The 20025-nt window shown below is 41.4% G+C and overlaps 6 protein-coding genes across 6 annotated transcripts; 4 read left to right on the top strand and 2 right to left on the bottom strand.

Moving 5' to 3' along the window:
- Positions 1–16: 16 nt before the first annotated feature.
- On the top strand, positions 17–3682 carry ATC70_008005 (uncharacterized protein; the record flags this gene model as incomplete). Its single annotated transcript, XM_064827261.1, has 1 exon — positions 17–3682. One exon carries the CDS (start codon positions 17–19, stop codon positions 3680–3682), a length of 3666 nt encoding a protein of 1221 aa, XP_064687159.1.
- A 634-nt stretch (positions 3683–4316) lies between these two features.
- ZCCHC24 (Zinc finger CCHC domain-containing protein 24) lies at positions 4317–5657 on the top strand (the record flags this gene model as incomplete). The annotated part of the gene is made up of 1 exon (XM_064827260.1): positions 4317–5657. One exon carries the CDS (start codon positions 4317–4319, stop codon positions 5655–5657), a length of 1341 nt encoding a protein of 446 aa, XP_064687158.1.
- A 1107-nt stretch (positions 5658–6764) lies between these two features.
- On the bottom strand, positions 6765–7601 carry RPL5_3 (60S ribosomal protein L5; the record flags this gene model as incomplete). The annotated part of the gene is made up of 1 exon (XM_064827259.1): positions 6765–7601. One exon carries the CDS (start codon positions 7599–7601, stop codon positions 6765–6767), a length of 837 nt encoding a protein of 278 aa, XP_064687157.1.
- Positions 7602–8536: 935 nt separating this feature from the next.
- ATC70_008002 (uncharacterized protein) lies at positions 8537–8965 on the bottom strand (the record flags this gene model as incomplete). Its single annotated transcript, XM_064827258.1, has 1 exon — positions 8537–8965. The coding sequence occupies one exon, from the start codon at positions 8963–8965 to the stop codon at positions 8537–8539; it is 429 nt and encodes a 142-aa protein (XP_064687156.1).
- A 3437-nt stretch (positions 8966–12402) lies between these two features.
- ATC70_008001 (uncharacterized protein) lies at positions 12403–18122 on the top strand (the record flags this gene model as incomplete). The annotated part of the gene is made up of 6 exons (XM_064827257.1): positions 12403–12595; positions 12655–17280; positions 17332–17618; positions 17676–17828; positions 17888–17975; positions 18028–18122. 6 exons carry the CDS (start codon positions 12403–12405, stop codon positions 18120–18122), a joined length of 5442 nt encoding a protein of 1813 aa, XP_064687155.1.
- Positions 18123–18349: 227 nt separating this feature from the next.
- On the top strand, positions 18350–19417 carry ATC70_008000 (uncharacterized protein; the record flags this gene model as incomplete). Its single annotated transcript, XM_064827256.1, has 7 exons — positions 18350–18398; positions 18472–18511; positions 18572–18678; positions 18804–18902; positions 18965–19046; positions 19101–19218; positions 19277–19417. 7 exons carry the CDS (start codon positions 18350–18352, stop codon positions 19415–19417), a joined length of 636 nt encoding a protein of 211 aa, XP_064687154.1.
- Between the last annotated feature and the right edge of the window lie 608 nt (positions 19418–20025).

The following is a 20025-nucleotide window of genomic DNA, read 5'->3' as shown; positions in this document are numbered from 1 at the left end:
TACTCTTAACCTTGCAATGCTTAATGTTTCTGGTATCTCTACATCCTTGGATTTAGTGATACACTATATAGAAACACATCACATCGACATTTTACTACTCACGGAAACCTTCTTGCTCAAAGGCGATCTATTCACTCAATGGGCTCAACATCATCAATATGCTACCATCTCAGGTGATGCGTCCAAAGGCAATGGTGGTTTGACATTTCTAATTCGACCTCATTTTCCTCACTATGTTCACCGTAGCACTGATCCAACAACCACACAACACAACAAGCTCAGTATCGTGATTGGTAACTCGCTTACTGTCCATGGCTTCTATTTACCACCAGCGCTATCCTTTGCAGACTATCAAACTGTATTGGGTAGTGTTGACTTCAACTCTTCATCGTCAGTTATTTGTCTTGGTGATTTCAACACTCGTCTTGGCTCATTCACTGGTGATACTCGTAGTACGAACCCTCGTAGCAACTATCTCCTCAATTGGCTTACAGTCCATCAGGCTAATCTCTGGAATCGTATTTCTACATTTGGACAACCTACATTTGAGTCTAATCGAGGCACAAGCATCATTGATTTCGTGATTTCACGCCCCAATATATTCTCGGCTAATCCCTTGTTATCTATTGAAAGTGATATCAATCTCAACTCGGATCATCACCTTGTGCAATTCTCGTTTAAGCTACACCAACAACCTCAACTCCTCCCAACATCGACTTTGGCTGGCAGCCGTCGTCTTTGGAACTTGCAACGTTTGGAAGAAAAAGACGTATTTGAATTATATCGCAAAAATTTCTTTTCCAACATTTTCAAACTGCAACAAGAGGTCAAGCACTTTATGGCTTTTCAACAACAGCAACACCCCAATTTGTTTGTGCTCTCTGGTGACACAGCAACTAAGCATCGGAAGGAGGCTACTATCAATCAACGGATTAATGCTACTAATGGCTTCTATTTCGAGGTTGTGGAATCTCCCAAGGATTTCATTAACCGTGTTGGCATCGAAATGATCCAGGCGATCCACTCAGCACTTGATAATTCAGTAACACCAAGAACACCTAGGCCTAAAACCTGGAAATTCTTTTGGGATGCAGAATTACAACATTTGGCTGACATTAGACAACAATGCTACACTGATTGGAAACAACACAAGCACCACAGAAGATCATTGATTGGCTCAACACACCTCTGGTCTCTCTATCAACAAGCTTGCAACAACCTCAAGAAGGCTATCAAGGCTGCTAAACGAAGACATTGGAAGAAATTTTGTAATGACATGAGTGATTCCTCTTCAAATCAGGTGTATTCCGTTCTAAAACGCTTAAGAAAGAAACACACTACTAATCATTGTTTTTCGCATAGTGAAGGACCTGAAGTAGCTGCAAATGTAATGGCAGATTATCAAAGACACATTTTTGGGGGAGATCAATTGGATTTTTCAACATGGAGAGCCAGCAGATCACCACTCCACCAGCACACCACTAAACCAACATTCTTTTCTGCTTTAGCAATCAAGCAACAACTATCAGCAATGGGTAATCGTAAGGCACCTGGAGATGATCATATTGTAAAGGAGATGCTCATGCCTATATGGTATCCTCTTTGTAATTTCCTCTCTGAGTTCTTTACTTTGTGCTATACATTTGCCTGGACACCTACCTCTTTTCGATCTGGTCTTATTGTCCCTATCTTCAAGAAGGGTGATCCCAACTCAGCTGCAAACTATAGGCCCATCAGCCTCACCAACACTTTCAGAAAGCTCTATGAACGATGTCTCAAATTTTGTCTTTTGACCCACATGCCGTCTCTTGATGTTGCTCAAGGTGGCTTTCGAGCCGCTCGCAGTGGAATCAGTCAAGCATGGAATCTCTTGGCTTTACAAAAGCAATTTGAGCAGCAATACGGTGTCTCACCAGCACTCATCTTTATGGATATCAGCAAAGCATATGACAGTGTCACTCGATCCAAGATCTGGCAACTACTTCATCCTCATCTACCAAAGGCTCTGTTTTACACCCTGCGGCATCTTTTTGATCATGTCACTCTCAATGTAGTCATTAACAATGCTACATCACTGCCAATCCATCCAAAGCGTGGTTTGCTCCAAGGCTCCATCTTGTCTCCATTTTTGTATGCCATCTTTATCAATCAACTGCCTGCTCTGTTGCGTACTGCGCCTGTACGTTTTCCACTCTATGTGGATATCGCTACTCGTGCTCGTACTGATGGTGATGGTCCTTCAGCTGACATTACTGAACCTAGTTTTGCTCTTGTGAAATACGGTGCAGGTCCACGTTTGTCTGAAACTGCCAGCAGCTGCTCTCCTCGTCTTGGTGTTGTTCGTCAAAAAACAGCTATCCACTCTCTCTTGTATGCTGATGATGTCTGTCTTATTGCCCATCGTCGTGATATGCCGTTACTGGTTCAACTGTGTGAGGAGTACTCGTTGCGATTTGATTTCAAGTGGAGTCCAACCAAGTGTGCTCTTGTCAACTATCACTCTAGGCGTAGGCCTATTCAATTGTATGGTATCAATGTCCCTATTGTTCCTAGCTATGAGTATCTCGGCGTGCCCTTCAATGCCTCTGGTATTGATAACATTGCGTTCCTCAATGCTAGCACAAAGAAGGCCAAGTCTACCATGGCTCTCTTTCGTCGTCTTGGTGTCCATCAGTATGGCTTTGGTCTCATGTTGGCACTTCAAGTGTATCGGGTGTTTGTACGCCCCATCATGGAATATGCTCTTGCTCTTCTTGGTTTGAATGCTACCTCTGCTATGGCTATTGATCGCACTCAAGCTAGCTGTCTGAAAATGACTCTCAATCAATCTGAACGGCACAACGCCCCGTCCATGGTTCTCAATATGATGGGCAATCTGCCTGCCATGTATACTCGTGCCCAGATCTTGACTTTCAAGTTTTGGTATTCGCTTCAGTTGAAAGCTCGTCCTTTTACTTTGGTGGAATGCATCCTGTATACGCATCAGCGTCTTAAAATTGCTCCTGCTCTGTGGCGTCGTCTTAGCTCCAACAAGATCTGGAAGTTGTACAAATCGTCCCCCACTCACACCACTCCCCGTCTCATCTGTGAAGAGTTTCAAGATGCTCAAATGTTGAGATGGACTAGTCAAAAATCATCGTGTTTGCGTGCTCTGCGTGAAGACACAACTGGATATGACCCTCTCTTGTTTTATCCGTGTACTCGGTTGGAGCGATTGCGTCTGATTCGATGGCGTTTTCATCACCTCCCAAGTTTCCCTCTCTCTGCGTGTCGTTGTGGCGCACCTAGTGCAAATAGATTTCATTATCTAGCCGCCTGTCCTCTGGTTCAAGACATTGTCAACCGCATCCATCTCAATCTGCCTGATGACTCCATTCCTTTGGATGAATCCTATGATGACCAAGGTATCGCTACCACTCATATTCTGGATCGTATTCTAAATTCGCTACCTTCTAATCTGTCTTTCTGTCTGGGCACACACTGGGAGAGAACTTGGCCTCTTGTTCTTGAGCTAATTACTCAAATTGACATTGCAAACCATCCTGCTGGATCTTTTGCTGAGGAACCTCCTTCTGGAGAGTTTTTTGAACATTATTTGACTCAACAACATCACTTTCAACAACAGCAGCAACAGCAACGACAGCAACAGCAGCAACAACTCATTCAACATCTACAACATTGATCTTCTCCTTAAATTTACGCTTTGTATATGATGTCTAACACATTCTGTAGTCTATTTTTTGGAAATTCGCTCCCTGTGATTCTCATTGAGAGGTTGGGTGTTTTGATCCTACTTGTTTATGATATGTTTCGCTCGAGATGTTGAAGTTTCATGATTGGAAATTACTCTATTTTCAACCCTTGTTCTTTTATTAGGTGGTCGTGCTCTACCTTGTTTGTAGTACAAACCCTATTTTGGCTATTTCTTTGTTTCAGATCAAAGATATATCTTTCAATTTCTTTTTTTGGGTGTGCTCTACCCCACATTTTACACAACTTTATTTTGACATTTCTTTACTTTTTGGATGCAATTTTTCACTTCTCTACTAGTGTTTTTTTTTCATTGCTCCACCTTTTCAACTCAATTATCTTTAATTACTGGGATGGCCATTGTATTGCCCTACAGGGACGAAGCCTAAAATCCTCTCTTTTATAATAAATTAACATTTAAACTGGACCATTGAGGAGGAGATACTATCGACTCTACGCGTGTAGATATCAGCAGTATTTATACTTTTTCGGAAAAATCTCTTGCCGTTCAGCCGCATTTTTAGCCGCTTAATCACCCCAACCATCTCAATCTTTCGCTTTTCCGAATGCCAGGTTCGCCGATCCCGCCGAATCTAAATCCTGCTCCACCGAGTTCTACCGGTGCAGCACAATCCATCGAGGCACCATCCTCCGATTGGACTTCCACTATGACCGCCTCTGGATCTGCCTCAGCTCCTGTCAATGCATCCACCTCCACCTCCAATAAGCGCCGCCGCGATTCAATGCAGCAAGACATTGCCGGCCGTGATTATTACAATAACTTGAAGCAATCAGAGTTGATTGATCTGGTAGTCAAGCTCCAAGAACAGAATCTGATTCTCACCCGTTTACTGGAACGATCCACCCTTACTACTGCTACCAATAATACCTCTGCTGCCTCAGCCACTCGTCTGAATCTTACTCCAAATGTCAGCTTCACACGTACCAAATCTGGATCTGCTGCATCTCGTTATGCATCGGAAAAGGATTTCCCAACCTTGAATCCAGGTACCAAAAAGGGGTCTGCCAATGCCAAACCTACTGCCAACTCTGCCACCACTACTGCCAACTCCAAGAAGAGCTCTGGTTCTAACAAGAAAACTTCCAAGAAGTCTTCTTCTAAAGCCAAAGTCCCCTCTGATGCTGCTGAAGCCAAGAAATGGGCTTTACGTCTATTTTCTACTCCTACTGCTACTGACTCAACTGATGGTGATGATATGCAAATGTCTTCCTCCTCTAATACCGCCACTTCAGCTCTGCCTCCTCCTGGTTATACTTGTGTCTACCTTCCTTGTAGCCACAAAACCAAGCACGCCGATCTTCGCACTCGTTTAGAGTTGCTCAAAATCAACCTCAAACGTATATATGCCATCCAACGTCCTGCCAAGCATGTTGTCTCTCTTCTGGTACACTCCCACTATGCTACTGAAATTCTTAAGATCTGTGAAAAGGACGAACTTTATCCCATCACTGATTTCAATCCTATCTCTGGTAAAAATCTGGGTGATCCCCATCTTTTGAAGACTTTTAATGCTCAACAACTGGATGATAAAGCTAAGGCCATCTACTACAACCGCATGCTCCAAGCTGCTACTCAACTTCGTGAATCCCGTATGGGTCTGATCATCCTCAAGTTCTTCAATGCCCTTGACAGTGCTGATAATCACTTTGTCCCGCCTGTCATTATTGATGAGTTCATCAAGCTGAAGCCTGATTGCGTTCGCAAAATCGGCGCTGCCAACACTGCTCGCTCTGTTCTCAAAGGCTTTGATGCCTCCAACTTGTTTGCCTCTCTTACTACCTCCACCAACAATGCCGATGCCAGCATTTCTCAACCTGGTTCAAATCCTCCACCTCTGACTGCTGCTAGTAACGCTGGCTCCAGCCCCATAGATACGAATCAATGATTGTAGACTCACAACCTACTCTTAACCTTGCAATGCTTAATGTTTCTGGTATCTCTACATCCTTGGATTTAGTGATACATTATATAGAAACACATCACATCGACATTTTACTACTCACCACTACGGCCCAACTGATGTTCTCATGAGAACATCGATGTGCTCATATGAGAATCTATTTGATGTTCTCAAATGAGCACATCGATGTTCCCGAAAGGTGAAAAATGCTCTCATATGGGAACATCGACGTTCCTAAAGATCTATTATAAGTCGGCCGATGTTCTTATGAGAACATCCGAAATGTTCCCATGTGAGCACATCCATATTCTTATATGAGCACATCGATTTTCAGAAATTTGAAAAAAGAATGCTCCTACCGGGGTCAAACCCACAACCTATCGGTTGTGGATCTGACGTTCTTCCCACTAAACTACTCGAATACCTTATTGAAATATATTCTTTTACTTTAATAAGTACTTATTAGTTAATTTTAAATTGCCATTTTCTCGTGCAATTTATAATACGTTTAGTAATTTTATGAATCTTACAGATAATAAAAGTCTTTCTGTTGCCTACAATATTATAGTTTAGCTATTAAAACCATTTTATTCATGTGGAAAACTACACCTTCTCAAATGAGAACATCAATGTGCTCAAGAGAACATTGATGTTCCCAAAAGAGCACATCCATGTTCTGTGAGAACATCAGTTGGGCCGTAGTGTGCTATCAGTTTTCAGAACCTTCGAGTATACGCTGGCGCCTTTTAGTCGCTTTCTTCAAATCTGGCATAAACCTAAATTTAGGCACGACATCATTCCCCCCGAGATTGTTGATCGACTCTGATCAACTTGATCGACAGAGCCAGAAGTACCAGAGAAACTAGAAGAAGTACAAGATACAGCCTGATTACTAGAGTTGAGACCCATTTCTTCACGCCAAGCAGCACGAGACACAGTGGGATTGTACCAAGGAGTATCAAAGGATTCAGCCTTAACACCTTTTAAACGATCAACATATACCCAAGACGAGTAAGGTTCACCACCAATCGTAATAACCAACTTGTAGACATGGATTTCCGATTTTTTATCAACGACAATGAAGGGACCCATTCAATTGTATTCAAGACCGTATTTCTGTTCGTTTCTAAGCAGGACATGATCACCAACTTCAAATTCCAGCTTCTCAATAGCCGCATCCCTACGTTCTTTGTCGGATTCAGAGACCATTTTCATACGATGAGCAGAAGCAGCACGGACTTGACCAAGACTTTCCAATTTACGAGCAGTATGTTCAGCCACAGTTCTAGGATCATTTGCGGTCAACTTATCGAAATAAGGACGAGTATAATCCCCAGGAAGCGGTGGTTCACGACCATCATATACCAAATAAAAAGGAGAATAACCAGTAGAGCAATGATGACGAACCCGAGCAGCAAAGAGAGCCGTGTCAACAAATTTATCCCACATAAAAATAGCACCGTTAACGTATTTTCTCAACATAGCCTTGAGAATACCATTGAGACGTTCGCATTTACCATTAGTTCTAGGGTGGAAAGCAGAAGTAAACTTGTGATTAACCTTGACTCTATGCATGTAGAGTTTCACCACGTTTGACATAAAATTAGCACCACGATCTGTCAAGATTTCCTGGGGGCATCCAAAACGCATCACGATTTCCTCATAGATGAAATCAGCAACGGCTTCTGCTGTGGCTTCCGGTACTGCACCAGCAATAGGCCAATTCGTAGTGTAATCAACCGCAGTAAGAAGCCATCTGTTACCTTGAGGTGTCAGAGGTAACTCACTAACAAAATCCAAGTGCCAACGACCAAAAGCAGGAGGAATATCCAGAGAAACCATTGGAGCATGATGCTTATTTTTACCAGAACTAGAAGCCAACTGACATTCCTTGCAAGTAGATAACCAGCCTTGAATATTAGATCGCATATTGGGCCACCACCAGCGTTTGCGCATAAGCTCAAACACAGTACTTTGACCAGCATGACCAAACCTTTCATGGAATCTGTTTGTTGTGCCAGAAGGGCTACAACTGTCTATAAAGATTAAGGTATTCTTGATGGGTAGATATGTCTGTGTTGTGCAACAACATGGACAAGCTATGATAAGTGAAGTGCATCTCAGCTATCTAAATACTGAGGTTCACCAGATGTGATAAGCGTTGTACAAGATAAATTGCTACTTTGGCATTCAGAACTTAGTATAAATAGAATAACTCTTGTTTTCATCAATAAATCTTTAGTTTTTGTGTCTGATCTTATTCAAATAAGTCTTTTCTTGTTTTTATAATATCGAACATTTTTTATAAGCTACAAATAATAATCCTTTTATTCTTTGTGCTTAACACTGTTCACCAAAGTAGCACGATTTGAGGTTGGACAGAACCTTGCTTCAAACTCTCGTTCACCAATTTTCACCTTGCGATAAACCTTCTCATTTTTGATAACAAACCTGTGAGTGTTGGACTCGAGTAGAGATTTCATCGAATCGGGAACTAACTCTTGTTTGGTTAAATAGAAAGTTGGTCAATCCAACGGATGTACCATTATATTTGACTCGACAGAGTACAAATAACGAGGTTCCATACTAGTATTAGCAGCCACACAGTCAGCACCATCACGACGGGAAAGAACATCCGGAACTTCATTGATTTTGCCAGGTTCGTACAATATTTTAGGAGCGTAAGTCTCGATTTCTGATAACCAACGGACCAAACAAGCTGTTGGTTTAGATTACGATCTTAGACACTGTAACGGATTATGATCAGTATATACCACGTAGTCAGCACCATCAATGAAGCATCGCCAGACCCGCAAAGCATGCAAAACACCAAGAAGTTCCCTCTCTTGCGCAGGGTAGTTACGTTAAGCCATAGAAAATTTCTTAGATTCGAATGCCAAAGGATGTAAAACGCCTTGATCATCTTTTTGCAAAAGTACCGCACCACAACCAAAGTCAGAGCTATCTGTCTCAATGATATATGGTTTAGTCACATCAGGAGGTTGTAGACAGGGAGCATGAGTCAATAAGAATTTCAATTGATCAAAAGCTTTTTGACACTCCTGACTCCAGACAATGCCACGACGTTTAGAACCAGTACTCTTAGTAAGTTCAGTTAGAGGGGCTGCCACAGACGAGAATTGACGGATGAACCTTCGGTAATGGGAAGCCAAACCAATAAATTGATGAACCTCTTGCACATTAGTGGGAACAGGCCAATCCTTGATCGCTTTAACCTTTGAATCAGAAGGCAGAATGCCTTTTGCCGAGACCTTCATGCCTAAGAACTCCATTTCACGCTTATTGAACTTACATTTCTTTGGGTTGGCATATAACTTGAACTGCCTAAATCTTTCCAAAACTAGCTATAGACGAATGTGTTCCAGATGCGATTCAGCAGTTGGAGAATACACCAAAATGTCATCTACGTAGAGCTGGACGAATCGATCAATGTAGCCAGAGAGACACTTGTTCATCATATTTTGAAACACCGACAGAGAATTTCGGAGTCCGAAAGGAAGCACAAGCCATTCAAAAGCACCATAGCGTGTAACAAAACAAGTTTTGGGAATATCTTGCTTGGACAGCCTTGTTGTGCCAGAAGGGCTACAACTGTTTATAAAGACTAAGATATTCTTGATGGGTAGATATGTCTGTGTTGTGCAACAACATGGGCAAGCTATGATAATTGAAGTGCATCTCAGCTATCTAAATACTGAGGTTCACCAGATGTGATAAGCGTTGTACAAGATAAATTGCTACTTTGGCATTCAGAACCTAGTATAAATAGAATAACTCTTGTCTTCATCAATAAATCTTTAGTTTTTGTGTCCGATCTTATTCAAATAAGTCTTTTCTTGTTTTTATAATATCGAACATTTTTTATAAGCCACAAATAATAATCCTTTATATATATTTTATTCTTTGTGCTTAACATTACCTATTGGATCCATCTCACAAGACGACATTTTCGTCGTATGCTTGTATTTATAAAAAGTATTAGCTATTAAATGTTATAGCTACACACACTGCCCTTTTTGATATGGTACCCTTTATTACCCTAGGGGTAATGTACGAATATCCTTTTTGCAGGTAGATGATAAGTTTTTCAAAAGCTCTGTAGATCATGAAACAGATGATCTTAAAAAAATTAAGTTGGAATATGTTTTAACTGATATGTTATAGATTCATTTGATTACATTTTCAATCAACAAATTGAAGCGGCAACTAGTAGAAGAACTTCCTCATATATTTTACCCATCAGGGTGATACGTACCGTATATACTTTTTTAGATACAAACTATAAATACACTATCAAAATTAGTAGCACTTGAAGCACTTTATTTAACTTGCACCAAGTTACGTGGCTAATATGACTCTACTATGAATATCTGGACATTTTTTCTGCTTAAAAATCGTAAAATACACGATTTTGAGCAAAATCATGAAGCGAACGTACATTTAAGACTTAAAGCCTCTATATCACAATAGATCCAGAGTAGGGCTATCGAATGGTTTTTGTTTTACGCTAATACAATGCGTCTTTCCTAAGATACGATCAAGAATTTTCTCTCGCAAAATCATCGACTATTTAATCTAGCATCCATTGCACAACAGTTTAATACGAGGAATTTCTTTTAAATTTATTATGCGGGGAGGTTGTATTGGTATTACTTTAGGGCAGCAGTGTTGCTTATTACATTGTTGTTACAACAGTATTATGACCATTCCATAATCAAGCAATAGCTAATTATTAATTAACCATTGAAAACTATAATAAAACGTTTTATGCTTCAAGGAGTATAACTTTTTCCCTGCTGGAAATGCATAAGATTACACAAACTATGTTGGATAAAATCATCCTCAAATTTAATGTTAATAAAGAAACCTTTTTATTCACTCAAATAAAGGGCTATAACATATTTATGCACACACTCTATACTTATATCTATATATATATATCAATCAGTGCAGCAATGCAAAATAAAATCAATTTAATGATGACAATAATCATATTATAATAAATGTTTAGTCCCTAGACACTTTTATAACCCTAATATGGAAAATGAGTTGTCAGGCATTTGTCAGGCATGGCTCATATATGATCAAAGCTGTGATATTAAATCAGTATCAATCAACAAACAAGTTTCTTCTAACATTTTAGCTATTATTATTAATTTCGCAATACTAGCCAAAGGTCTGCGGCAGCGTGAGCCACTTGAACGCAGGTTGAATTCGACCAAAGCGAAGCGTAAGTCATGAAGCCAACCGAAGAGTCGAAATGCTCATTGTAATGTAATAAATTTATAGTCCCTACTAGACACTTTCAAAGCCTCAAAAAAGAAAGAAGCTGATCTAGTAAGTATTTTGATAGACTGGCGTTAATAGATATAGAATCTAAGGAAAATAGCATGACTAACGACAGTGTTATGTGATTTGCCATCTACTTTCCATGCGCTTCAAAAGCATCTATTACTGTATTGCCTTGTGAAAAGGGTATTGAGTTTGCCAGTTGGCCCCACCAGCCGCCAAAAATAATTTAAACACAAACTCTCAGTCTACTTTAGATTGGCCAAATCTTGATAGTTTTCGACTCGACTGAACTATTTTTGCAGATTCGACTAAGTGAAGTACGATAATCATCCTTTGCTTCTTTAAGCTTTCTTGGAGTGCTTTTCAAGGCGCATCCAATGGTACCAAGCAAGATTGATGTTTTGAATAGACTTACTGAGCAATTTATGAAAATATGAAAAGAGGTTTCTGGCCAAAATGTCGAAGTTTTACATATCAAGGTCCCATAAAGATGATTTCAGGGGTTACGTTGGATCGATAGCAACATTTTGATTCAAGATATACCATAGTAAAAGTCTTCGTTATCAAGGTGAAAAATGCGATCGTTCGATTTTCAATGAAAACCATGAGGGGTACCTCATGCTTTTTGGTCGATTTTCGGTCATTTTTTTTTGATCCCCAAAAAGTTGAGCAAAGGTGTCAGAAAGTAACTGTCAGACGAGAGCAATTGTTTGGTGCTATTCTGACAATCTAAAACGGCTTTGAACGCGAGAAAACGCAGCTCAAATGCACTCAGATTTTGCTGTATTAGGCACACTCTTGACTAAAAAGGGATAATATCTGTATGATACTTGCCCGTATATGAAGTATCTACGTGTATATGGATGTAAAGCATCACATAAGAATCAGATCCACAGATAATATAAAGTGTTTTTATGTGTAAGTGGAGGGTCAAAATGAAAGTAGCAGTATTTTGATAAGATACGCAAAGGCAATCGGTAGCGTGAGCTGCCGCTGCCCAGATTGGCTTTCTACCTTTGCTTCCCTTTGGCGAGAGCCATCTGTAGCATAGACACATACTCGTACTCTATAATCAACCTTTCGTTGATTGTCTTTATTATTCATCATTTTCTAAGCGTATTACATCAGTATATTGCTAATGCAAATAGATCAAGCTAAGATACTTTAAGCGACTGAAAGCTCGAAAGTCATGTAAAAAGCCTAAACACGGATGCTGTAGAACATGATTGTCAATGAAATATCTGGATCATGCAACATTTGACACCTCTAGCAAGGCCATATCCAAAATGTGACAGTCATCACCATGTTGAGAACCAGGATAAAAGCCATCTCTACACGCGTGAAACTCATTTGCAGTCCTTTAACTTTTCTCTTCTCTTCTGGACATATTCTATCCAAGCCCTTTTGGTAAAAAAAAATGTCGTATTCATCATCTATCCCCACTTGGACAGAAGAGAACCGCACTTTACATGACACTATATGCCAGGCTCGAGTGAACAAAGACTCTGCTGTCGCATTGCGACAAATTCTTTACATCCACAAAGAGAAGTTCTTGACGCTTCTGGACAGCGAGCCAAAGAACGCTCAGCACCGCACCATGTTGAACTCCAGTATGTGTCTCGATAGAACCATTATATAGCTCAACTTTGCTGACACATCTTTTCTCTAGACAAGGCATACATCAATCGAGTGTCTCATAATGTCAGCAAGGACTTTGTCACAAGAGCGCTTTTCTTGTCAGACCAGCTTAACATCAATGAGCATGTCGCAGCCACTTTATTGAGACGCGCTACATCTGAAGTGCCTCGTGTGAGCACCAATTCGATTGACGCTGCTGTATTGTTGTATCATGAGGAACGCGGCTACCTGTTGGCGTGTTTGGACGCCGTTCTCATATCAGCAAAGGATGCTTCGATCAGCGACCAAGTTAGATCTGTGTGCAACGAGTTTATTGTGGATTTAGTCAGAGAAAAAACCAGCAATGGCGAGTCTTACTTTTCAAAAATTTTGAGCACGCTGGACAATCTCACAAAAACCATCAACTCTATTATCACAACGGGATCTGCAGTGGGCCAAATGCCAGAAACGGGCAGTGGAAAGTTGGGCGACGAGATTTCCGATTTGCGTATCGAGCGTTTGGGTGATGAGCGTGTGTGCATTGTCCAAATCATCTATCACATCACATCGCTTTCAAGCATCGACTCCAAGGACAAGCTCACCATGTTGGAAATGTTAGAAAAGGCACATTTGAGCGACCCAGCCACTGCGTATATGATTATCGCCATGGTCTCTGCTTTATCGTACGACGGCGAATCGGATGCAATGTCAACCAATGAATCCACCATACAATTCATCGATGCCTTCCACCATAGAATCATGTCGCACGGATCAGAAGTGCCCGTCATCAAGGCAGTCGTTGTCCTTCAATGGATCTTGTACTTGTCAGACCCTGCTCGCAGCGCAGAAGCTATCACACAACAAGGCGAACGCAGCGAAGAAGCTATCAAAGAATTGCTCGACCTTGCGATTGCTGCAGATGTGTTTCGATTCATGAACGACTATTTACTGTACTTTCAGCAACCCAACGCCAAGATCGATACCGACAGAAAGCTTATCAAGGACGACAATGCGCAGGGCACGGCCAAAACCATCGATACCTCAGATTTCCGCAACTTTAACGCTGATATTCGCACAGATTTCCAACCCTTTGTCATTTATGAACTAGAGAAGCTGGGTATTTTGATCATCTCTACTCTGTTCAGCACACTGCAAGAATTGAAATACAAGGAGGAAGACACCAATATCCCAGTACAAGCACCATTGACAACAGACAATGCTTTGCTCAGCAGTGGAAGCAGCTCAAACCAGTGCTACGATTTGGAATACTTTTTAACCTTCTTGGCAAGTGTGTTTCGTAATCGAGTGAATGATGGCGCTGTCTTTTGGAACCGTGAGCAGAGAGGCCTTAACCACTTTACCCGATGGTTACTGGATATCAAGGTGATTGGCACTGTGTGTGCTGCATTCGACTTTTTCGCCTCCATCACTACTGGTGATGCATGTGCCACACATATGTTGGACTTTTTCAAGGCTGGTATGGACACTCAACTCGCTTCCAGTGCCTTGTTCTCCTGGGGCAGACCTTTGGCAGCTCTCAACTTTTACGCCGACCTTCTCAAAGATGTATCAGACGAATCCAATGCAACAATTCCTGATCAAGAAGAGCAGCTCATCCTCAAGTTTCTCAGTATTCTAAAGCAGTGTGTCCAGTATTCAAAGGAGGCTCGCATCACCTTCTGGTTTGACCAAAACATTGGCTCTCAAAGCATCTTGATCAATTTACTTAACTGCCCTACATCCACACGTCTCCGTGCTGCCCTATTTGATGTGCTGGCCGCATTTTGCTCTGCTTGGGGTGGTGGCATCGACGGTGTAGGCAAGGAAATCTCATACCAAGTGTGGAAGATCCTCGAGGACAGTGACATGCTGCTTGCCAAGCGCAAAATCACACAAGAGCGCTCACAAAGTATGTATCAACCACCCGGCATTTTACAAGAACTGGAAGCCGAGAAGAGCAGTCGAGTATTCATTGAAACAGTCTCTGTCATTCGTTTGATTGCTTCTGCTATACACTCGCAAAGCAAGCGAGAAGCCCTTATTTCTGGCTTCCGTGATGCGCCTTCAAGCATTCCTCTGGATTTGGGCAAAGACAGCAAAAACCCTGGCTCCACTCCCTTCATCTCACTTGTGATGGACGACATCTTTGTCTCTCTCTCGAAACAAAAGTACAGCTTTGCTGATGCTCGCTGGGAGCTGACTGAGGCCTGTCTGTCAGTGATGGAGAACAGTATCGAAGCATTCAATATCCAGGAATTTGAGAACGAGCAAGTCAAAGCTACACTGAACAAGGAACTCAAGGCTGTGACAATCAATCCCTTTATTGAGACAACCCTTGTCAACTACTATCTGCATCCTGGCTTCCAGGTGATGGTGCGCATTCTCTCGGGCGGTCGTGTTGTGGATGAGATATTCTCAGTCATTCAAGAGTGTGCTGCACGAGAAACCAAAGACGTAGATAGCATGCCCTACTTTAAGCAATGCCTGGTGCGCTCTTTGCGCATCATCTACAAGACTCTCCAGATGCAATATACCTTCTGCGACATTCTGATGCCATATATCACTGAATTTGCCAAAAAGAAAGCCTCAACAGGCCTTCAACTGGGACAGCTCAATCTCTCTCATTTGCCCACCGTCGTCTCCATGGACCAGCTTGTGAGCTTTGATGGCAAAATCCTCAACCGCATCAGTCTGTTGATTGACTATGGAGATCAAGAAGAGATCTGCTTCCTCAGCACCCGAATTGTACATCTCCTGTCTACCTCCAAGCTTGGACCCAATGTTGCCAGTTCCCTGTCCTCCAGTAAAGATGCGCTTGCCATTGTGTTTGGTGTCAGTGAGAGACTCAGTATCAACTTGCCTGAAGTCACCACATGCGATGACTACGAATATGATAGCAACAACATTCCTTTTTGGCTGGCAAAAGACACCATGGAGAACAAGTACAACTATCCCAGTGATTTCACACGTCGCCTCAATACATCTGTTCGTCTTGCCCTGCTGAATCTACTAGTTGACAATGCTCAGCAAGCGTGCTCTCCCACACTCGCCGAATTCTTACTGGGTTATGATTTGAAAGAAGGGGCTCTGACAAAGCTACAGGATACAGACACCAACCAAGCAAGCCTGGTCTGTCTTCACGCTATCTTAGACATGCTGAGACAGGGCCTTGAGAATGAGGATATTAGTGAAGATACCATGATGGACGACACTGCAGAGCCATCTCAATTGATGATCGATACCCATCCTATTCTCGCTGAGAAATGCTATGAATTGGTCTATAGACTCTGTGCCAAGAAGGGCCTCTCAACAGCTACTCTGCGTTACTTGCGTAATCGTGAAGACTTCTTTTACAAGCAGTTCAATAGCATGTCCTCTCGTCTGGAACACAACATTGAAGTGGAATCCGCGACCTTCCCTGGTACCATGGTGTATAGCAAGGAATCCACCTACAAGACTGATTTCTTCAAATTAAGATCAAAGTTGCGTCAAAGGGCCTGGCTGTTGCACACCATTGCTCTCGAACTACACAAAACCGTTGCCACAAAGCAAAAGAGCGAGACAAGCAAGTTACTGGCCTTATTATATGGACGTCAGAGCGTATACTCTCCAGATGACATGGATACAGTGGAACAGCCACAGGAAGCTAACATTTTTGTTTTCAACAACAACAACAACAACAACAACAACAACAACAACAACAACAACAAGTACCAGCAACCTCTCGTCAAAATGCTCGAATTCATCAGCTCACTGGACTTTACTTGGGTAGACGATTTGGCAATGAAGGTGAAATCACTGGAACTGCAGTATTTCCCAGACTTTGATCCTGCACTGTTTGAAATTAAAACTGGCTCTGGACATGAACTGTACAGCGTGCCCGCCATTTATAAAGATTTGAGCCGAGTCAAGGATCATCACTATGCTGAACACCCCCAACTGGTCGACATTGAGACGGAAATGGGCAACATCTTGTCGTGGGCCATGGCTCAAAATCACGGCAGAGAGATCGCGCAAGCAAAGCAGAAGTGCATGGACGCATGGAGAGAAGTTGTTAACATTACTCTTATTGAATGCTTTGACCTCATGGATGCAGCCTACCGTCAAAACATCATTTATGAATTACTAGGCATGCTACTCCCCACTGTTCTCCACTCCAAGAACTCTACCGGCCGTATGCTCAAACGCATGAACGATGTTATTCTGGCTCTAGTGAATCAACTCGGCATGGACGACAAGACAGCACATGGAACCTCTCAGCAACTACCTGTGGAAAAACTGGGGTCTGTCTTTACAGGCATTGTGAATTGCATCTGCGGCAAGGACACGGATATCGTTGTGCGTGGTGATATGTATTCAGCCATGACTAGCTTCCTCCTGTACACAGCCAAATTTAAGGGTGATAGAAATATTAAACAACTGCAGCAGTTCATCGTAGAGAAGATATCAGCACAAGACTGTACATTGTTAAACACCATGTGCCAGGACGCTACTAATGGTTTGGATGTGTGGAAGACCACTGCTTACATTGCCCTGGATTCGTTGAACAAGTGTGCTCTCAGCGCTGGTAGTACGTCGGTGCAATTCTACTTGATCCAAAAGAACTTTTTGCAGTTCACCATTGAAATGATTAAATCAGACGATGCCGCATTATCCAACTTGCTGGAGCAATTAGATGGTAAGAAAAGTGTTGCATCAAGATGAATGGCTTGCTAATCGCACCCAGTAGCCCCTCTACTCCCTCTGTACGTGTTTGAGGCCAAAATGTCCATTCTGCTTGGTTTTGCTATGAATCCCAAGGGCGCAGAATTGCTGTACAGTCATCGCATCTTTGACGTGCTTGGCCAATGTCAGTTCATGAAGGCACAGATACAAGATCCCTCCACTACTGGAATGAATCTCGAAGCCTCGATGGAACTGTCTGACCGTTATCAACGCTTGATTATGCCAACTCTTGAGTTGATTGTGGCCATTTTGATGGCATTCCGTGCAAAGAACGATGTTGTATTGAATAAGGTATGAGGATTCATCTGTAGTTGTTGTGCATCCACGTATACTAAAATGGCTGATTAGACGGAAATCTGGGCAAGAAAGCAACAGTCGGCATTAACAAGCATGCTGAAGTATGAAGGACGTCCAACTACATTGAGTTTGTTGAGACAGCTGCAGTTTGTTACGACTATTGTGTATTTCATAGGCTGTAGAACAGGCTACTTCAATGATCTCGTAAGTAGATGGTATATGCTAGATTGGCATGCATGCTTACTTTTTTGTGATGGATATAGGCAAAACGAGGCATCAGTCAATTGCATAACACAATGATGAACTTTGAGATACCCGAAGCTTTAGCAGACAGTGTCATCCCTGGTGCTAGTAAGTACAATCGATTCGTGGATTTCTTCTGGTAAACTAATCAAAATTACAGCCGACCCATCCCAATCAAGGTTGAAAATGGAAGCTGCAAAAATGATCGCAACCATTAGACATCTCACAACTGTATATAAAGCACGCAATAAGTAAATAAAAACTTTGCGTATTTTCCTTAATTTGGCTGAAAAGCAGGAATCAATGATTATTAGCACGAATTTGAGATACATTTCGAGTTTGAACCTGTATACAGTTCATGGTTGCCATCACAGTCAAGATTAAATAGCCGCATTGCATTTTGCTTTTGTTTGAGGATAAGCGTTCAGCCTTTTTTTTTTTTATTCTCTCTCTTTTCGTTCCACACAACCGAAATATAAATCATGGACGACGATTACGAGAGCGTTTTATTGATCATTCGCGAATGTTTCGGTACGATATCACTCATCTCAAAAGGATGCCAATACACGAGATGAAAGATGGCTAATAATAAATTGGCATATAGTATACAAAATCCCTCCCAGAACAGCAGCAAGAGGTTATAGGTATAAATAAACATTTGGAAGTAAGAGAAAGGCCAGCTCAAATCAAACATCTAAATTTAGAGCTGCAGAATGGGGAGATCTTGGCAGCTCGTTTCTGTGGAAAGGTCGTTTAAGAATCATCAGCAAAGGAAAAAAGTGTGAAATTCGCATGGAGGACAATAGCACAGGTAAATCAGCGAAATGAGAGAGAGAGAGAGAGAGAGAGAGAGAGAGAGAGAGGGACAAAACAAAGTTAATCAGGAGAGAAGATAAAGAAACTCGAGATTAACCAGAAAGGACGGTAAAATGATAGGTGAGGTATTTGCCGTTTGTCCATATGAGGTTCATTCAAACTCTGTGGAGGCTGTGTTGGATTCCAGCCGTTATTTTGTGCTCAAAATTGAAAGTGATGGTGAGTAGTTTATGCTCAATGAAAACGACAAGAAAGCGTTCCTAAAGACGAATGTTTGATAGGTCGACATGCTTTCATTGGAATGGGTTTCCAGGAGCGAACAGATGCCTTTGATTTCAATGTAACATTACAGGATTTCGTAAAGTAGGTGGTATATCAGATCTATGTGATTGTGCAGCCATTAATCTTGATTTCAAGACAATTGCGCGCAGAAAAAGAAGCAGTGGAACGAGCAGCGCATGCAGACACAACACCCAAAAAGGATTATAGTTTGAAAGAGGGTCAAACCATCAATATTACGATTGGTAATGTCGGGGTAAGTGTGCAAATGTTGTCTGCATTTGGTGTTGCCAGCCTATTAATAGTGTAAGCAGGCAAAGAGAACAAGACAAAAGCCAGCCAACAGCAGTTCATCAGGCAGTGGAGGGCTTGTGCCTTTATTACCACCACCACCATCTGCTTCTCAAGTAAAGCAACAACAGCAACAGCAGAAACAACAACAGCCGTTTTTTTGAATATAACGAGAAACTCAATGTTTATTCCTGGGAAAGCAGAATAGCCAAAAATAAAAAAGATCTTCCTGTATTTGTCTGACTCTTCCACCCCCCAAACTTATGAGCAACTTACTATATTCAGCAGTAAAGAACATTGGTGCCACTAAACTCTAAATCTATTATACAGACATAGATGGCAAGGATGTCTGAATTTTGGCCATTCAAGCAAGCAGGTAACATTGTACAAAAATTCCTTGACTTCCATATACTCAATGTATACAGGGTTTTTTTTTTTTTTTTTTTATCTAATGTATGTGTTAGATCAGTCATTTAGCTTAAATATTTAATTTCCTGCTTATTTAACAAAGGTAATACATGAGCTAATGAATCAGCGAAGAATACTGAACTTTGCATCAAACGATAATTGCTTTATGGTTACAAGCAATGTATTACAAGCAATAAAGAAAACCCACTCCACTGATAAAAAAAAAAAAAAAAAAAAAAACGAGATGTTGTAGAATATGCGGATAATAGTATAGATGATATTACAATGATTATTATATTAAAGAAAAAAAAAGTTATAACTTAAAAATACTATTATTACATTTAGGGTAAGGAGGAAAGGAACT

Source organism: Mucor velutinosus, assembly GCF_035048745.1.
Source record: "Mucor velutinosus strain NIH1002 chromosome Unknown tig00001555, whole genome shotgun sequence".
Classification (NCBI taxonomy): Eukaryota; Fungi; Mucoromycota; class Mucoromycetes; order Mucorales; family Mucoraceae; genus Mucor; species Mucor velutinosus.
This window is presented reverse-complemented; position numbering and strand designations above follow the sequence as displayed.